At 36.4% G+C, this 20118-nt stretch overlaps 1 protein-coding gene across 1 annotated transcript in view; it reads right to left on the reverse strand.

The window, feature by feature from the left end:
- LOC129369604 (protein diaphanous homolog 3-like) overlaps positions 1 to 20118 on the reverse strand; it is a 147250-nt gene that overhangs the window by 44254 nt on the left and 82878 nt on the right. Inside the window, exons 26-28 of the mRNA XM_055045118.1 lie at positions 15539 to 15674; positions 1930 to 2025; positions 1480 to 1542 (exon numbers count right to left, since the gene is read on the reverse strand). Of these exons, the coding sequence (XP_054901093.1) occupies positions 1480 to 1542; positions 1930 to 2025; positions 15539 to 15674 (295 nt within the window). The remainder of the gene's footprint in view (positions 1 to 1479; positions 1543 to 1929; positions 2026 to 15538; positions 15675 to 20118) is intronic.

Below are 20118 nucleotides of genomic sequence, written 5' to 3' on the forward strand. Positions count from 1 at the left end.
ATTATGTATGGGTAGGGCCATTGCCTGGCCATGAGAGTATAGAAGAAGACAGCAGGGATATGGGATGGTAGGGAAATGAGGAGGAGTGTTATTTAGGAGGCAGATGGCAGAGAGGGGGAAATTAAGATGAATGGGCACAGAGAGGGCTGAGCTGGTGCTGGGGCTGGGCAGAGAAAAGTAATTAGCTGTGGTTGCTTTGGGAGGCTGGCAGTGAGTATGATGCTTGCAGTGACAAGCAAAAGCCTTGAGCTTTATTAGACAACAAGGATGTGTCTGAAGCTGCCAGCAGGGGGCAGTTGGGTCAGCAACCTTTTAGTACCTTCTTACCTTGCCACCACACCATGGGGTCTTTTCACAGCATGGACTGTGAACAGGGGCTCCGTTTTAGTAGGCACTGTATTTTTTACTCTAATCTTCTCTAGAACAAACATATTTCAAGCTTGTTCCCTGTTATAGTCCCTCTCTCACTTGCACACACATCCTCGCAAGAGGGAGTCCAGTCTGTTTCGCCCACACAACTGCACAATCTCACCCTTACAATCTGGCCTTCTGCATCTTCCGCAAACCATCTCTACTGTTACAGTTCCATCTATCCGTCACTTTCCTCCCACCTTCCCCTGTGTCCCTTTCCAATCTAATTTCAAATATACTCTAACAGAATAACAGAGCAACACCTTTTATCACATCTATCTATGATGTGGGTGGATTGTGCGCAAATAATTTCGTGCTTGCGCCAAGCCCACTGGGATTCCGATTACAACTAATAAGATGTAATAAGAGTAACAAGATCATTCTTGAAATACCTAAGTGGATGATCTCTTTAAAAAAGAAAGCTGAAAAACACATGAAACAATATCGGTTCACAAATATAATTATTACACAGATTTAATGGAAAGTAATTACATATACATTCAAATAGCGATGGAAGCTCATACACTTACTTAGAAATGAAGCCTCTAAATATGAGGGTATGATTTTAGCTATGCTTTCTCTCCTGAATAGTTTCCACCTTATTTCTGTCACAATCTTTCTTCAGTTTTGAAAACAAAGCTTTAGACAAGTCAGCATACACACAAAAAAGAAATTCAAGACAAAAATATTCTATTTAAATAATGCCAAAGATTAAATGTGCATTCAAAGACCAAAGAATTTACTGAAAGCACCACTCAAGAGAAAGTTCAGAGCAGCCCACACACCACTCTCAATGCCACCACTACCTCTCTCAGTTTGCATGCTCCACCAACTCACTCAGGCCGATTTTCTTTCAAATGCTCGAAAGATGTATGCAAGGTAAAAGAAAAAAAAGAAAGATGTGAAGCACAAGATAAGCAGGGCATATCGACAGCAGGACAAATTTGCTTTTGTGACACGTGCAAGACTTGCTTAGATGCAGATTCGCATTGGTAGATGAAGAAGAAAGCTGAGAATGCTCAGAGCTTTGAAAGTGTTCTTTCGACAACTTTTTTTTTTTTTTTTTACCATAGTTAACGGGTCTGAGAACCTGGCGGAAGGAGCTGGGGCTGATCGTCTGCTGGTAGTTATCTGTAGGGAGTGCAGTGGACAAACAATGGACTAAGAGCAACAAACCCAGTGGTGAAAGACATATTCCACAGCTCAACGTTAAAATGTTTGCTCACAAGAAAAGCAACGTCTCAGATTTCATTTATTGAATCTCTCTAAAAAAAACAAGAAGAAATAAAAGTTTTTACATGAATTGTTCAGTCTCTCTTGCGATTAACTGAAAATGAGAGTCCAACTATAAAACTATCAGGATGCATTCATTGTGGTTTCCCACTAAAATTAACAGGAAAAAGGACAGAAAAAATGACCTTTATAACTACTGATTTTCAAACATATGACCTGAATTAGAAGAGGAGTATTAGATTTAATGGTCTGTATTTGGGGATAAATGTGAGATGTAAGACTTACCTCTGGGTCTTGGCGCTCTCTTCCTACGCTCTCTGAATGCAGCTCCAGACTGCAGGGCTTCCAGCAAACTATCCATCACACCTGTCTCATCATTCTCTGAAAAAGACAAAGGAGGAAGAGAATGTTAAAAAGAAGAGATATTCTGAAACAAAATCATACAGCACAGCACAACAGTTTCTTTTTGTAGTAAGTGTAGCTATGCCGAGTGCAACAACATATAACTGTTAAAGTTTTAATTCTAGGCTTGCTACATGACGCAATCCAAGAATGGTGTACAGGCCCTTGGCAATGAACTGAGTAAAGCCACAAGAGGGAGAGAATATCAAAACTTCGACACAAATTCACTTTTTTATTTATTTATTTAATTTTTTAAAAGAACTGGTGTATGCATTGAATTTAAACAATGTGTCCGTGTGAATGTGTGGGTTCTCTCTTGGTACTTCAACTCCCCACAACCACATTGCTTGTTAGTTGGTCACCTTGATAAATGCCACACACTAAACCAGTGGTTCTCAAATCCAGGCCTCGAGAGCCGCCGTCGCGCAACATTTAGATGTCTTCCCGGTCCAACAAACCTGAATCAAATGGCTGAATTACCGCCTCAGTACGCAGTGAGTCCTGCAAATGACCTGATTATTTGAATCAGGTGTGTCATCATGTAAATTGCTCCGTTGCTGGAATGTGCTATAAAATATAAACTAGACTTGATTCCTTGCGCTGCTTTATGATGCACTGGCAACCAGGGTGTAACCATTGTTTGTCATAAATAAATGGTAGGGCTTCTTTTTTAACTCAAGCAATTCCTGTTTCGTAAATCTGGTAATCATTTATTTTTTTGTTTTATTTTTTATTTATTTTTTGGCATCTTCATCTTTAAACGTCAAACAGTTTGAAAGGAAACTGTGGGTTCACTACGGTAAATAAACCCACCCTCTGATTGGTCCAATGTGACCCAGGAATAGGTAAGAAAAATAAACCAAGCATGTTCTTGTTTTCAATCAGTGGCTTTTTAATATGTATGGAAGAACTGATTGGCTTAGCAGACTGATAAATCTTTTTTATGTATAATTTGCATTATTCTGGGAAGTCTGCACTGCGACGGACTAGCAACCTGTCCAGGGTGTACCTGCCTCTTGTTCTTAACGTTCGCTGGAGATTGGAACCAGCAACCCTCCCGAACCCATTAGGGACAAGAGTGTACAGAAAATGAATGAATGAATGAATGAATGGATGGATGGATGATGGATGGATGGATGGATGGATGGATGGATGGATGGATGGAAAATCAGCAATTCACTAAGAGCATACTGGTGTTTGAGCACTGTTTAGGAGCAGGACACATGAGGATGGCAGGGAACAAGAAGCTCCATGTAATAACATCAATAAGTGGAAATATAGCTCCACATAAGTAGTTTGCTGCTGCAGCTTCAGGATTTAAAGAATCACATATTGGAAAATTGTTTGAAACCTAATTGACAATCAGTCATTTTAAATCAGAACAGATGGCTTTGGCATTGAACATAAGACATGTTAGTTGTTGATCAACTGGTGTAGAGTGCTAAATGTTATGAGAAAAGAACAGACTGCAGACACACATAATGGAGACTAAAGTATGGCTGCCACAAATTTGCAAATGACTCAACTGGCTGAATAAAACAATTTCTTGAGCCAATATCGCTTGCGTCAATTTTACTTTACACAACTGCATACTGTTCTGCTGCCCTTTTATGGCTTCATGGGGAAGGTCACATGTTTCTCTGGGGACGCTTATTGTGGTTGCATAACATGCTTCTGTTTAAGGTAACTGTCATAGAGAGAAGGAGAAAAGGAACATAAAAGCTGAGGAAAAAGGCGCCTAATACAAAGAAGAAGCAAATCAAAATTAGCTTATTTACAGAACAATCATTTCTCCAAGACATTTGAGCCTCCCATTCTGAAAACGGCAGTCGCTGGGTCTGAGACAATACTCTACATTGAACCCTGTTGAGCTAAACTAAAAACAACTCAAATGGTACTGAGCTATATTCATCTGGAGTAGAGAAGGGGGACCAGATGTCTCTGATTTCCTGTGACAGTCCCTGTTTTAGACTAAAGCTGTCCTCAATTTTAGATATGAGCTCATGTTACCTCATATCTAACATGATCGGGAAGTCAGAGTTCTTGATTAGGAACTCTGACTACCTGATCAGAGCTCATTCAACTCTTACTAGAACTGCGCAATATATCGCAAATATATTGTCAGCATATCAATGCATACAGTTTATACACACATCTATTGATTCAATGATTAAGTAGTAGAAAAGCATTTTACAACACTAACAGCAGGTACAAATGCCCAAAACAAGGTAGGCTGGAATATGCAAGTGTGCAAGTGGATTTGAGTGGGCACGATTGTGATGAAAACATGGAGTCAGAATGTCACGTGTTGAACAAAGCTGGTGTGTTTCTTTTAATGTAATTAGTACAGGAATTAGTCGATGGAGTACCTCTGTATTAAATTTGGTAGTTTCAGCTGTTTACTAAGGCCTTTCCTCAAAATGAATTAAATTTGTTCAGAACAAAACAACATCAAGAATGTTTCGTCTTGACATGAATAAAATGACTCCAAATTAAACATACATTTGAGTCTTATAGTGTTTACTTTGACATAGGTTTGCTCAAGGCTGATGAGGGCAGAAATGGAGTGCGTTATTGACCTCAGAGATGTCTACAAGCTTCTCCCCTGACTCCTTTAAATCTTTTATGAGACATAAGCTATCACCACCAAAGTCTAAATGTACAATGTAGCCTCCAAACTGAAAGTTTCATCTTGTGTCATGCACAAGGCAGACATGAAAAAACTGTCAATCACCACCAACATACACCGTCCCTTGACATCAACACTCCTTTATACTTAAGATTCTGTATTGAGGGCAGAATGTCCCCTTGGTACTAGGAGGTGGTTATATTAAATCCCAACGCAGGATTGTGAAAACACCAGTACAAATTTATAATGACCCACTTCCTTGTCTGCTTGGTCCTACGTGCACATTTTTGTGTTTTTCCATTTGCAACCCCCACTCTCCTCTCTTTTGCTGATACGTGCCTAGTTCTTCATCATTACACTGAGTGGAGAGGCAGCTACAATTCCTGAGTAAACCAAACACTCGTCGGCGTTCAAATTTGTCTCCACTGCTGCTGTAATTTATCACAGGCACTGAGCTTTAAAATTTGCCACAAGACACACACACAAAAAAAATAAAAATACAGACAGCATGCACAGAAAGCAAAAAAAGAGCAGATCAATCTATCGCAACCTGCAGTGAGCGCCTTCTTGTGCAGAGCTCCGTTTGACTCCAGTTTTCAAGAACATGAAACATTTTGTGTGCCTCTGGAGGCGAGGAAAAACGAAGCCCTCGCAGATCTCCTGCCTTAGGAATATATGCTAGTAAAAACAGTCCAATTTTACACTCGACTCAGAAGCAATTCACACCGGCTGCGACACAAAACTCCCTCACAGAACACAGACAAAAGGTAAAGACCAAAAGAACATATATTTATATGCTCAATGCCACATTTTCACTAACTGAAAGATCACAGTCGTGTCACATTGGTAGTAATGGTGGAGGGACACAAGGCAGGAGAGTATTAGTCAAGCTAGCTGCTGTGAAATGGCTTTGAAACAGCCCTTCAGTCTGTGAAAAGATGTGATGTTAGGAACGAAAAAGAGGCCAGAGAAAAGGACGTCAGCAAAAAAATATATTCAAACCACTACAGCTAAGCTACTGATTGGTGCTTTGATGCAAGTAACTTATTTCTATTTTTGTTTGAGTTGATATGGAGACCGTCATAATTTGATTGCGATTTAAATGGAGACATGCTTTATATATGGAAAAAATAAAAGAAGACAACATTCTAACCGGTTAATATTTGTTACAGATGCATAAATGGTGTTTACCTCTTGTTCACAACTTTGCTTTTGAAAACCTATAGCAGTATTCAACACCTAAGCATATAAATGCCCAGGCTATTAAGGCAAACTAAAGAACAAAAAAACAATGAAAAAAATATTGGGATACAGTATATGCAGATTAATGTGCTAGTGTAAGTGTACATGGGAAGGTGTTCGATCTACCAAAAGAAGGGGTTTACTTAAAAATAACAATACAAAAAGGGTGCAAAATCAAGATGAAGCTGGACCTTCACCTCAGGGGGAGAGGGAGCTGCAGCTACCCTCCTGTCTGAAGTGAAACTTCAATCACCATCTATTTAATCAGGGCAAGTTCAGGGCAGAATTGTTCTATTGTCTGGACAAAGAGTCTGTGTGTCGCTGTCTACTCTCTATTCAGTCCAGGACTAATGTCTCCAGCCACTTCACTCAACAGCACGTGGCACTTATCACCAGGACAATGACCAAGTTGTAACAGCGTGTAACTGAGGTGGGCCAGACAAAAAAAGTAGGGGCAAGGGGAGAAAAAACAAAAACACAAAAACACACACACACAAAAAAAAAAACAGTGTTAACAGAGCTGGGATGGCAAAGTTATGGAGAGAAAAAATAACATGTCTGACTACTGTGGTCTCTCAGATACTTGGAAGACAAATGGTACAAAAAGACAGTCAGTCTTTCTTCTACTTTAGTGAATACCTTTTATTGGACTTTACTAATATATTGCCAACAAACAGCAAGTAATTTTTTTTATGAAGACAGGGAGAAACTCAACAGAGCCTGAACTTTGTATCTGACCACTATCACCACAGTAATAAGAAAATGTTCTTATGCACTTTTGTTAGACCTTGGTTAAAATGATAATAATAATAATAATAATAATAATAATAATAATAATAATAATAAAGATAACATCTTTAATTATTCTGAGTTAAAATCCCATTTATTAAACTAGTGCAAAATGTTTCAGCCTCCAACTAAACAACGCCTGATAACGTTCTGTTGATATATTTGTCAGTGATTTTAGGTAAGATGCACCAACAGAGCTATCAAGCTCTTTTGGTTGAATTTTGTGCTGCCATGTTTTTTAAATCACTGCCTTACGTTTCAATGTGTGACTTGCATAACTGCATTTTACGCTGTTCACATTATTTTCAAATTAACATTTTCATTTGGTTTATTCATTTAGATTTTGTTATCAATGTGCTACAAATACATTAAAACAAGATGTCTCGTGATAAAAGACTGGGGCAGCACTAGGAAAAACAAAAACAAGCCAACACGCACACAACCCAAAACAAAACTTTGCCGACTGAATTTAGATCTAAATTTCAACTAGACTTCAAGCATTCTTCAGAACACGATCTGCTTGTAAATATATATTTTTGGCAAGAAATGAAATAAGACATTTTCACCAAATAATGGCTTGAAACTTTGAGCATGTAAAGTTTTTTTTAACTAATAATTGAGGATTTTCCCAAACAGTCCAAGTGCTTTTCAGTTGTTGCAATGATGTAAATATGAAAGAGGCTGTATTGATTTCCACATCATTTGATCAGTTCTTTACACTGTGTGGGAGAGTCTTTACTTATACCACTTTTAAAGCAAAGCCAAAATTTTTCAAGGCAGGACAAATTTTTCTGTCTGCAACACAACTAACTGGAACAGTACTGAAATATGTAATGGGCTAAACTGCCAATAAATCATATCAAAACACTGCACACATATAGAAGGAGCAAAACAGTTTATTGACAAATGAAGCTCCATCTCATCTCAGATATCTTCCACATTCAGAAATACAAGTGCTAAAGCGACATAAGTATTTCAGGTGACGAGCTGTTAGAACAAGACTGTAGCTTAAATGATGAAGCAACTGTCTTGTGCTAAATCCTGTTGGTAAAATAAAATTAAAAAGCTGACCCTAGGCCAAATGATATTAGTGCAGTTTATTCAATACTGATTAAATGTTCTCTATTATTTTCATCCACTTTATATTTATTAAATTTAATTATTATTGGTCATAGTATTTATTTATTTATTTATTTTTACTTTTATGGGTACTTTACCGCATTTCCATTAGAAAACATCTAAGGTTAAAAGAACTGGTTTGATAATGGAGTAAAAAGAGCCATGTTGGAAAATGTGGCATTTCTAATTTAGTCGGACTGAATGAAAATGACTTGTGAAATGTAAATGAGAATAAATTATGCAATTGTTTAAAATCTGTAAATGTTTCAGAAAGCTGGATAAGCTTCAAACATTTCTCACACATTTTGAAGGAAAAAACAAGTGGCTTTGCAGTGTTTGACTAAAGTATTTGGATTTTATTTAACTGGAAGATTTAGTCAGTTTTGTATTTAATTGCACGGCTTGTTACTAAAAGGGGTACTTTTTGAGAGAAAAACAGACGCAAGTACATTCTGGATTAAAATAAAGACAGACATTTAATAAATATCATCTGTTGACAGACTCTTGTTATCTTGTTCTTTTCTTAATCTCAAAGCTGCCATTTAATACCTTGTCAATTTTTCCCCCATTTCATGTGAAATGAAAAAAAAAAATGCATGCATGTGCATATACCTTACTCTTCCAAAAGTATCACAGATGCTGCTTCTTGAATGGACCTTTCCTTTCTCTCATTATTCTCATGGTTCTCGAATATTTTAGCATCCTTGCATGCATTGTTGCATGTCGTGCTGTTCTTCTATTTGACATCTTAATAGTTCATTGCTTGTAGCCATGTAGAGAATGTTAAATAAAGCTCTGATGTGTAATTTGTCGCTCCACAAACAGTTCTGCTCCTGGCCTACCCTGGGAGTTAATGCAACAGATTTGTCATACACAAGCCAGGCACAGCTTGAGGAGGAGGAAAAAACACCTATTCAATCTGAATTTCAATCTCTATAGGGCTCTATGCAAATGCACACAAGCTGACGCTCCCTCTCTCTCAAGTTGCCTGAACACACTGATGGCAAATCCAGACGCCACATTATAGTGTATGTAGAAGCCCAGGCTGGCAGGTAAAAGATGGTGGAAAATGAGAATGAAGCGGGAATGGTCTCACATTTCAAGAATGCATAAGCAGGCAAAACTAAAACCAAAATAAATGCAGATACGTCTTGCAGGTAAGGAAGCAAAAATCCATTTTGATCATTTCCTCCTGAAACCCCTCCTCTTTCCTTTCTTGTCTCTCATTGCTGTGCCCTTCAACATAATGTGGATACAGAGCCTCTCGGAGGCTTTTTAGAGAATTGATGGATAATCAGATGATTACATAGAAAATCTCCATTGAGGACAATCCTTCCCGACAAACAAAGAGAAAGCTCTTTAGTTAATAAATAGGCTGAGAGACAGACAGAGGGAGTGTGTTTGAGAGGGACTAAGTAAATCCTGTCCTAGGCTAACAGTGAAGAGCCAACTCTCAATCACAAATTTAGTTCATGCAATCTGCCCTTGTATGCATATGTATCTGTACATATGTGCATATTGAACACACTCAGAATCACATATTTGCATACATTGTATAAAGAAATAACCATTCACTTGCTATTTAACACCAAATCGGAATCACATTTTGTATGTTATTAAGTCAGTTATGATTAAAAAAAGTTATCTTCCACGCCAAAACAATGAGCAAAATAATATTTTAGAGAATTTCTTCACATTCAGTTTACATACACTAAAACAGGAAAAGGTCATATGATAATGTGACTTTGTAAGCTTCTAATTAACCTTCATGTTAAAAGGAGACAGCTGTGGCTTTATTTTTAGGCAACGCTTACGCTACACTTCTCCTTTTATCATTGAAAATTCAAGAAAATTAGCCAATAATACATCAGGAAAAGAGCTGTGGAACGCAAAACTTTCTGGCTTCTCCCTCAACATAGCTTCTCAATGTCTGAAGTTGTCCTGTTTGTCTGTTCAAAGAGTATAAATACCACTCTAGACAAACATGTTTTGGTGTGAAATACGAAAAGCATCCCCAGGACAACTGCAAAAGACCTTATGAGGATGGGACTGAAAGCTGACAAGTGTGTCTTCATCTACATGACTAATGATTACACTACTTCAATCAGGTATAATGAGCAAAATTTCCACCAAACTATTGTGAGAAGCTTGTGGAGGGACATTCAAAATGTCTGACTTAAATCATATAGAGGAAACGTCTATCAAATACTAACATATCTGTTGTTGTGGCCATTTCTGCAAAATTTTGTGGATTGTAATTTAGTTTTGTCCTTTGGACAGTTAAATATATATTTAAGTTAGTTTAGAACCAAAATCTGTAATTAATTTTATATTAGTAATTGTTTAGATTATTTTGGTAATTATTTTACCCTCTCATTGATTTGAGTAATTAAGAACACACTGGGTGCTTGGAAGAGGTCTATTATTTGATAAATGTCCAGTGTGACGACGGGAGGTTTTTGTACAATTATTATTCTTTTTTACCACCTTTTGAACTTGAAATGTGAGATTAAGTTAGCTTTCATTTTCAACTAAATTGTAAAAGATTTTTAGTAATTATTTTGTCTATTTTTACAAATAAAACACATTTTTTCAAACAATCAAGTCAGAAGTGCGTGCAAAAATCAAACCACCTGTTATCATCCACAGCCTTTGTTGGAAATGTTTGGTTTTGGAATCTAGAAGGCCTCAACACCTGTAATCTTCTGATACATCTTTAATAACTTTGCTTCCCATACTAACATTTATGAATCACTGATATTTTTAACTTGTTTGAAACAGGAAAGGTTTTGCCTAATTTAATAACAGTCATTGAGGTAAAAATGTTATGAAATCTTACTTTTAAATGAAAAAGTTTGTAATAAAACACAATTTGACACTGCCAATAAAGAATAAATTCCCTTGTGGTTTGGTTTATTTTATTGGTTTACAGTACTGAAACCGGATTATTGTGACTGACAGTAAACACTTTGTTACTTGTTAAATAACACAAAGGTTATTTGATGAAGAAACCATTTATGATGGTAATTATAATTACAAAATGATGTCTTTAACAGCCTAATTTTACACCGGATATTTCCAGAACAGAACAGTTTATCTAACTATGGTTCACTAAAAATGTTAACACACAGCTTGAAAAGCTTGGAATATCGTAATTTTTTTCATGGTATTTTGTATTCTGGTCTTAAGATTATAGGGGGGGGTTCTCTCAGTATTTGGGTGCAACTTCATAGATTTCAAATAGCTTACAAAATCAGAGAATTTTTCAACATATAACCACTATAAATACTAAATATTTGTTACGTCTGCATTCACTGGATGCATTTTGATTGCATGCTTCAAGCAAAGTTATCTAATCAAAAGTTCTCATTGCTCCTCCATCAAACAACAGTCAAATATCAGTTAGTTGAGGTCGACCCAAGTCATGCAACATTTATATGTGAAAATGTAACAAAAAAAATCCCACTGAAAATCTTGGATACCCATTATTTGATATGCCTTAAATGTTAAGTTAAAGTCCCTAATTAACCTCACTGACAATACCTCAAGATGACAACTTGAAAGCACTAATAATCAGTCAATGGAAATCAAAGTATAGTTCAAACACAATCCATAGTGGCCCACAGGAGCAAGAGTTTTGAGTTCTTTGCAGTTGCCATGATTTTGGAATTGATTATCCACACAATGCAGGCTGACTTGAGTCCTCTTGTGTTCTTAAATATCTTGTGTTCTTAAATATATACATGGACAAACACAAACTGGCTGAACAAATAATACACAAATAATGTATTTGGCTATTGCTTTCTTTTATAAGCAAACTTTTCACTCACAAAAGAGGCAGAAAAACAGGTGACATACTGAGTATAGTAATTCATGGAGACATATTTCAGAAACAACCTTCAGAAGCACTTTTCTATAGCTGCTTTTGGAATTTTCACAACAATAAAGAGGACTTATGGACCATTCTTTCCTTAAAGCCGTTTCTTTTTACTTGTATTTCTGGGACGCCTTGATAATGTCAAATAGCCCACCTAAGGTTATGCCATAGCAACTCAGTTGGATGAAGGTCAGGATTCTGACTAAGGCACTTGAAAACAGGGTCTTTTCTTTCTAATCATTCTGTTGATGCTGTACGTGTGTGCTTTATGTCAGGGTCTTTTTACGTCAAACATGGTGCATTTTGCTCAAGGTCAGAAAAAAATATATATATAAACTGTTCAATAAAATTTCTTCCAAAAACTGAAGGTAATTGTGTTCCTAAATATAAAAACCCATCAAATATTTGAGTTAAAAAAGACAAAGAACTAACATCACCATGTTAGTGGGGAAAATGTACAGTTAATGTACACAATTTTTTTCTTCAATACATTTCTTAATTATAAAACAACATCTTTGTTTTAATTTTAAAAACACAACAGAATGACAAACCACAATTTGAAAAATATTGAACACAATCTCTAGAGGTTTATAGTAGCTTTTATCATACCCCATCATCAAATGACATGCAAAGAAAACATATAACATTCAATTTTAATAATTAACCAAGCAGAGTACATCATTCTAAGAATACAATAATTCAGAATTGACAGACATGTGTGTGCATACACTTCCATAATACAAAATACACCTTGTTGTCAAAAACAACAACAACAAAACCAAGTGTTACACAAAAATACTTTTCTTAACTCAATACCTGATCAACAGCAGCTTTAGGATTTTTTTGAAGACATATCCAAAGAATATTAAATAATCTTATTGCTGAATTAATTTTGTTAGCTACAAAACAGCAAATAAAGCAAAAAATAAAAAATAAAATCTATGTGTCTATTTATCCTGTGTATCTGCTTAAAGTAACTTCTCCACAATATAATTGATTTACTGAAAAAATGAGAGTGATTCTTAAAACTTTTCATTTTCAGATTAAAGAAAAGTTGCACATATGCAATTAAAAGGCTTGACCAAAATGCAGAAGTTGGTGCTTATAAAGTTTGTGCTTCGTTCATATAAAGATAAGAAAAAAAAAAACATAAAAATCAATAGATACTAAGTGACTGCTGTAGGATTTGAATGGTACAATAAAATGCAAAGATTTGGCATGGTTTGACTGGACAAAATGGCCACAACAGTTCTTTGGCCTGTTTACCAACTTTCACAGGAGTGCTAAATTGACATAGAATATTTTCCACCTAAAATACACGTTCAAGCCTCTCTGCCTGATACAACTGCTCTGCCAGCCTTGGCATCAAACTAGCTTCTGGCACTGCAAAGCAAAACAGGGCAAAAAACAACTAGCTGGTAAATGCAAATTCTCAGCCAAAAGCAAGAATTTTTTTTTTTCTGACAGAAAGGTGGGGTGTTCAATAAATTTTTCAGTTTTGTGTTATAATCTTGAAATGTAAAATCAAGATTATCATAAAACAAGTGTAATTTCACCACTTGCCAAAGGTTTTTTTTTTCCCCTTTGGTCACGTTATTTCCATTTTGTTGCATTTTGAGTGAAAGCTCTTTACTAGGCAAATCAAAATTCTTTTGGTCAATAAAATGCCTTTACAAAAATATTATCAATTGTTATTTTGGCAACATAACAGCACAACTACTGCATGAAGCCCAACTTTCACCAGCATATATTTGATGCTGTGAAAACGTATTTGTTCTCCTACATCTTCACATAAAAGAGCTGCTGAATGATTTTTATTTCAGGAAAAGGCTATCAAAATCAAATTTATCTGGTGTGAAAAAGTAATTGGTGGCAACAACAGCCACAAAGTGCCTGCAATCACTGGCAAAAACTTTTACATTGTGGTGGAGAAATTCTGACCTACTTTTCTTTGCATAATTGTTTTAAACCACTACACTTGATAAGCTACCAATCATGAAGAGGTTTCCACCGTTAGATTTTTTATTTTTTTGTGTGTGTGTGTGTGTTTTTGTTGCTTTGTGTTTCTTTCCTACAGCTGTTCCTCTTCTCTCTGCAAAGCTTCCAGCCTCCATTAAGATTTATCTGAAACATGTATGACAAATCTATACATGTGGATAATTTAACTATTTTATATCTTTTAAACCTAATAACCTGCAATGTGTGAATTTTCTTATGATGGATGAATTATCTGATCTTTAAACTTTTAATGTTGGATTTTTTTTACTTATGAACGCACTATTAAACAGAATCAGTTGTTTTAAGTGTGTTGTCCTGGTTTAGCATCTGTGAATTTTGATTTGGGTTATAGGAATGTGTATTTGAGTCAAATCTCGAGTCATGACTTGCTTTTCAGTAGATGTTTGCCTGTTTTTATTTTTTCTCAGAATGAGCAGCCAAACTGTTGCTTTGCTTTCAGTCTGAAATTGTTAAAGATCAAATCTACTACTAGATTATGTGAGGGGAAAAAGCTGCAAAGTTTGTTGCTTTTGTCCAGATTTTGAATGATTGATTACTGTTCACAGCCACACTAGAGACTTCAAAATTATTATAGTAATAAAGAATGGATTTTAAATATTGGGATATCTATTACTCTTAAGTGGGTTTGTTATTTTTTTGGACTTTTAAATGCCAATGACTGACTCTTGTTTGTTTTCAATATTCTTTAATTTGAGACATGTTTCTTTTAGATCTCTTAGCATAATTCATGCTGTTAGTTAGTGAAAAATGTTATCAAATGCACAAGACGGTTTAATATGGAGGACATTGAAATTTGATTATCCAAAAAAAAGTGTCACAAAGAGTAAGAACAGAATTGTGTAAAGAACAAAGAACTGCACGTTAAATATTAAATATTACCTGCGAAATGATAAATCTTATGAATAGTTGTTTAGCGTTATTACTGAGTTGTAGTTTCACAATAATTTATTTTTTATATAGAATTATAAAACCAATACCACCCAAAAGGATCCTTTGATCATAACTGTATGACAGACAGACTGACTGTGCCTGGCATCTAAAAACATGTTCTCTTCATGTCTTGTAAATACACTTTGATAAAATTATTAGATCAGAATTTTGTTATTTAAAAGACGAGAACAGTGTGATTTATTTCTTTTCATTTTTTTCTCCGAAGAGTTTTTGTGGCGCGAGTGGCTCGTATTTTTTACAGTAGAAAGACAGGAAAGAGGGTGAGGAGAAGGGGGAAGATATGCGGCAAAGGTTGCCAGGACCGGGAGTCAAACCCGCGACGTCCGCGTCGAGGACTGAGGCCTCCAAACGTGAGACGTGCTAACCCCCTGCGCCACCACAGCACGCCCCAATTTCTACTCAAATTTCTTTCTTTTAATGTGTAATGTCACCTCATGGATTGTTCAGAGCTCAGAAGATGAAGTACACTTTCTACCAACTGGAAGGTCAGTGGTTTGACCTTCACTGTTTAAAATGCGTGAATGGCTTAATCTGCACAAGCCTGCAAAGTGCTTTGGCTGGTCTTAACGACACAAGTAGCAAAAATGTCTACTTACAATTATGTAAAATCAATCAAATTACACACACATTTATTTTCTACAGATGTGGCTTTTTGTACTTCAGAAGATAAACAGTGCATTGCGAGAAAACAGATGTCTCCTGTAATCCATTAAATTGAGACATGTTTGTTTGTTTGATAAATGAGAGTCATTGTATTTGAATGATCTCTAACACCATTTGTAACAAGATTGATTTGGCACACAGCTCTCTGTAAAGCCTTATCTTTGCGAGGAGTTGACAGGCAAAGTAAATTGAACAGTCTTTACCTGCACTGACTTCCAGTAACCTCCTCTTCTTCTGCTGTCTCTCCTGCTTTTCACGCTCAGCCTTCTCCTTTGCGGCCCATGCTCTCCTCTGCTTCTCTTCCAACTCCCTCTGCCTATAGTTCTCCTTCAGTGCTTGCTGTAAAGGAAAGGGGGAAAAAAGTGATGAAAAGATGGAGAAAGAGAAAACATGACAGACTGCTAAGTTGGGTTAATTACAGTAGTGTAGGCCCTGTCAAAGGCAAAGGCAGCTGTCAAACCACACAGACGTCTTTATCAGGCACTATTAAAGTCAGATGACGCTTCTAAGGTGAACTGTCAGAGTGGTCTTGGCAGACATAAAATGGCTTCAGAACAGAGGCTCCATACGCTAGAAAATCATAGGACTGCTGGAATAATAACCCTGCATTTTGCCTCTGGCTCCTTTTATAGACAAAACAACCTGCTATGCAAAGGAATCTCACAGCTACATTTCAACATTGTTGTCGCCAACCCTTATTTTTAGGGGCAACAACATCGTTCCAGGTATTCACTTATAGGCTAACGGTTTAAAATAAATTCCTGAAGAAATTGTTGTTCCCAAGTGTTGAGATTAACATGTTCATCCTCACCAGGTTGCTAATGTGGGAACTTGTAATTGCAATGCTAATAGAGTGAGAGGTAACTTTCAAAAGTGTAACTACAATTGTGTAGCAAATGTAAACATTTTATACTGTTAGGGTTGTGAGTGTAAACCCCTCTCATACCCCTGAGTATTTTCTGCAACCAAAAAATTAGAACCGATAATAAAAAACACCGACAATGTCAGACGGTACCTCTATTCAATAAATAAGTTGTTAAATATTTAGCTATATACATTTATAGATGAATATATTAAACAAATTATTGTTATCTCTAATTATGAACATTTTCACAAATTTGAAATTAAATAGAATAAAATAAAAAATATATATAATTATGTTTTTTGTTTTTTTTTATAAGTTGTTGAATTATATTGTTGATCCGTCATGTAGTCGAGCATATGGAAAAAAAAAAAATTAGCATCTCGTCTTTTGTAGATTTTTAAGGCTGCTCCGGTTTAAGGGGAAACAGTGTTTGTGACATTGTGCCATAAATTTTGTGGTCTGAATTCAGGCAAAGTCGATAATTTAATCAACACGTCAGGAGGGAGGAGGCGCGTGTCGGTTTCTAAGCTAGCTGTTTCAGGTTTCTGTAAATACCGCCGTCTATGAGCCCCAACCAGGTGTGTTACGTTCACAGACAAATTTGCTTGACTTGAACTAATAGAAGAAAACAACTTGGGAAAACAACTTCAGCCGCTCAGTTCAATACTCCAGTTTCTCACGTCCGATCTACATCATGGCGCTTCGAATGATTCAGTGTGGTAGTTGCAAAGGGTCCTCTTTGTCATGAATGCTGTTTCAATCTAAACAACGTAATATTATCTGGAAGTCATCTGGCTAATGATTCAAAGCTTGATGCTGACGTGTAAGCGTCAAATAAATGCAAATCAGTCTGATTAAAATAGCAATACTAATGCATGCATGCTGATAACTACAGTGTAAAAAAGATCCGTCATAGCACCCCCAGTAAAATGCACCTGCAGGAAAAAAAGATTCTGGAGCCGCCACTGCCTTTGTGTGAGTGTAAAGTAAAATGACATTGCAAAATAATGCAAGACAAGGTATACAAGCACTTCTAAATCCAACCTGTCCAAGTAGAATGATACAGAAGATAACCTCCATACATCAAACCAAAGAGGAAACAGGCTCTGTAATCTCTATTGTTACATTTCTACAATGTCAATAGCTCAATAATCCCCCAGCAAGACATATAGTGCATATGATTTAATAGAGTGGTGGCCAGACTGCCATCCCAATCAATAGCCTGTCACTGAAAGCGAGGAGGTCTGGGTTTTCATCTAACATCCGACTCCTCCCCCTGAATCGCCCCACCTGCTGTGGACACACCGCCCATCACAAGTCCAAGAAAGAATAATACTGATGCTAAGACTACATAAAAGTAAAAAAAAAAAGAAACACATGCTCTAACACTCTATTGTAGTATACAGAAAAAATGTAGTAGCACATTAAAAAGGGATAGTTTGTTTATTGATGCCAACTGACAATCTCCAAATATAACTACATCAAATTAGCAAATAAATAAAACACAAGAACGAAAGAGCACGCAGAGCATGCTCATTGCTCTTTGATTGTTTTCGTTCAAAGTGGTGTGGTGCCTGGCTTCAAGCAGTGAGAGAGAAGTTGAGAACAGTCATGGTGAGCGCCTTGTGCTTAGTGATTTCTTGCTTGTTGCTCTTTGGTCAGTGTTCATAGTTGAGCGGTGTTTACCATCAGGGCATTGCCTCAATTGATATGTTTACAGGTGCAGAGAGTGGTGATTTCTGACATGAATAATATGGGCAAATGCCCAGGGCATTATCTTTTGCAGAACAAAGCGTTCGTTCTGCATTTAATATTAGTTAAATTTATTTCAGCTCTAACTATTTAATATCTAGGTCTGAATCTTTCAAATCAATTTGATTAGCAATTTTGATCATAATTAACATTTTATTGTGTCATATAGCCTGGGCCTCTGATCTTGGTCTTGTCTTGGTCTCAGTTTAGGTAGTCTTGACTACAACACTGAATGGCACAGTCAACTCGAATTCAAAAACAGTTCAGCGTGATCAGTATAATGTCAGCAAACTACTTGGAATACAGAGAAATTGCAACCTGAACAAGACAAATATATAAACTTTCAAATTACCACATTTATCTTTACTTCATAACTGTGTGTTCTATAGCTGAGATGAGTAAATCAGCTACTGCATAAAGCATACTATTAAATATCTTCACAATATGGCCTCCATTGCATGTTAACTGTAGGTTGTTTTATCAGCAGATTGACCTAAAACTACTGTGCTCCTTGACTCTGGTAAAGCAGTAAGGTGAAATTAAAGATGAATGTAGGGGCTCTCTGCCATTTTTCATCAAGAGCACAAAAAGGAAAAAAAAATACCACAGAGAATTGGAAACAACTTGGCAGAAAGCTGGGGCTTAGGTAAATAAAGAACTCTGTAAAATTTGGTGCAGAGCTTTTCATCACTTTGTGGAAAAGTCGAAAATGTGATTTTTTTTCATGCAATTCCAAACTTGAAGATTCATAATAGTTTACGACAAAGTGTGTAATCAAGGTCCTAAAATGTTCCTATCATTAAACCTGACAGTTTAAATAAGGTATAATGATATACAATCTTCTATTAAACCACCAGTCATGTGGGAATGAGTCTTAATATCAGCGTTCTATAAAGACCGTGTTCAACTAAACTAACAATAATGAGCATGGTTATCAGCATCACAAACATTACTGCTAATTAGATTTATTACACCATCTTATGAAAAGCAACTTGCAGTCGAGGAACACTGTCATGTACTGATAAGCGTATCAGAGAAACTGAAGAGTTCAGTGTTTCGCTAAAAAATAATCTGTCACCTGACAGCCCCACTGCAGGAAGCCAACATCTACCTGGAATCTGACCCATTTAGGCTTAAGGAACGGATCTTTATTTGCAGGGTTTATAGGCCTGGCGGGCAACCAGGCTTTACTTGTGCCCCCACCAGGCTAAGCATTCCTTATTTATTTAAATCTTTTTAAAATGTTTGCATTTTTTAAAGATTTTATAGTTGGTGTTTAGGTGTTAATCTTCCAATGTTTCAATAATAATAAATATCAAGCGATATTTTCAAATTTCCTGTCAACTTTTAACGTTTTTTTAACTCAAAAACATGGCAGGCGGTTGGATGAATCACTGCCCCATCACCCAACCACCGGCCTTAGCAAGTTTTCTGGGAGAACCGTTATTTGTTTTCAGTAAAAGAGTACGGTTGTGGCAGCATCATGTAAAGGGGTGTAATGTAACTTGAGCTTCTAGCGAGCTGGTCACAACTATCGGACCCGCTGATTAGCTTTGCTTTATTCAAAATACCACCTTTCTAACCTGATGGGACCTAAAAGGGTTTATGAACAAGAACTGGGGAAATTTATCTATGTACGAAGCTAGTTCTAACAATTTCACATATTGAGGTCAAGGAGTTTAGTAAATTTTCGAATTTAGATTTTGACCTAAAATGTTTACACACCTACAAAAATAAAATAAGTTCCCTTCTCAGTACAGTCTGTAGAAGGGGTTTGAAAATACAAATGACAGTCTTCGATTTGAAAGGAAGGTATTACAGCTCAAAGGACATGAGGAAGATGAATGCCAAATTACTGTGATTGAAGCTATTCAGAGCTCTCTTTTAACTATTTTTAAATGAAGGCCTCTATGTCATAAATTTATCTCTGAAATGATGGAATGACTATTGGTTGTTCATGGCAACAATTTCTTCACAAGAGAAGTTTGCAATAAACGAGAATCTGATTTGGTACAGTAAAGTGGAGGCAAACACTAAGAGAAGGTGACAGGAGTCATTTAATCCTGAATGGATTTTCAGTAACAATTAGGACCAGCTCACACCTACACACGCTTGCTAGTTCTGAAAATGTTTCAATGCTTTAGTGCTCCCCACCTTCTAAAGAAT

This window comes from Poeciliopsis prolifica, unplaced genomic scaffold, assembly GCF_027474105.1.
Source record: "Poeciliopsis prolifica strain line A6 unplaced genomic scaffold, Auburn_PproV2 SCAFFOLD021, whole genome shotgun sequence".
Classification (NCBI taxonomy): domain Eukaryota; kingdom Metazoa; phylum Chordata; class Actinopteri; order Cyprinodontiformes; family Poeciliidae; genus Poeciliopsis; species Poeciliopsis prolifica.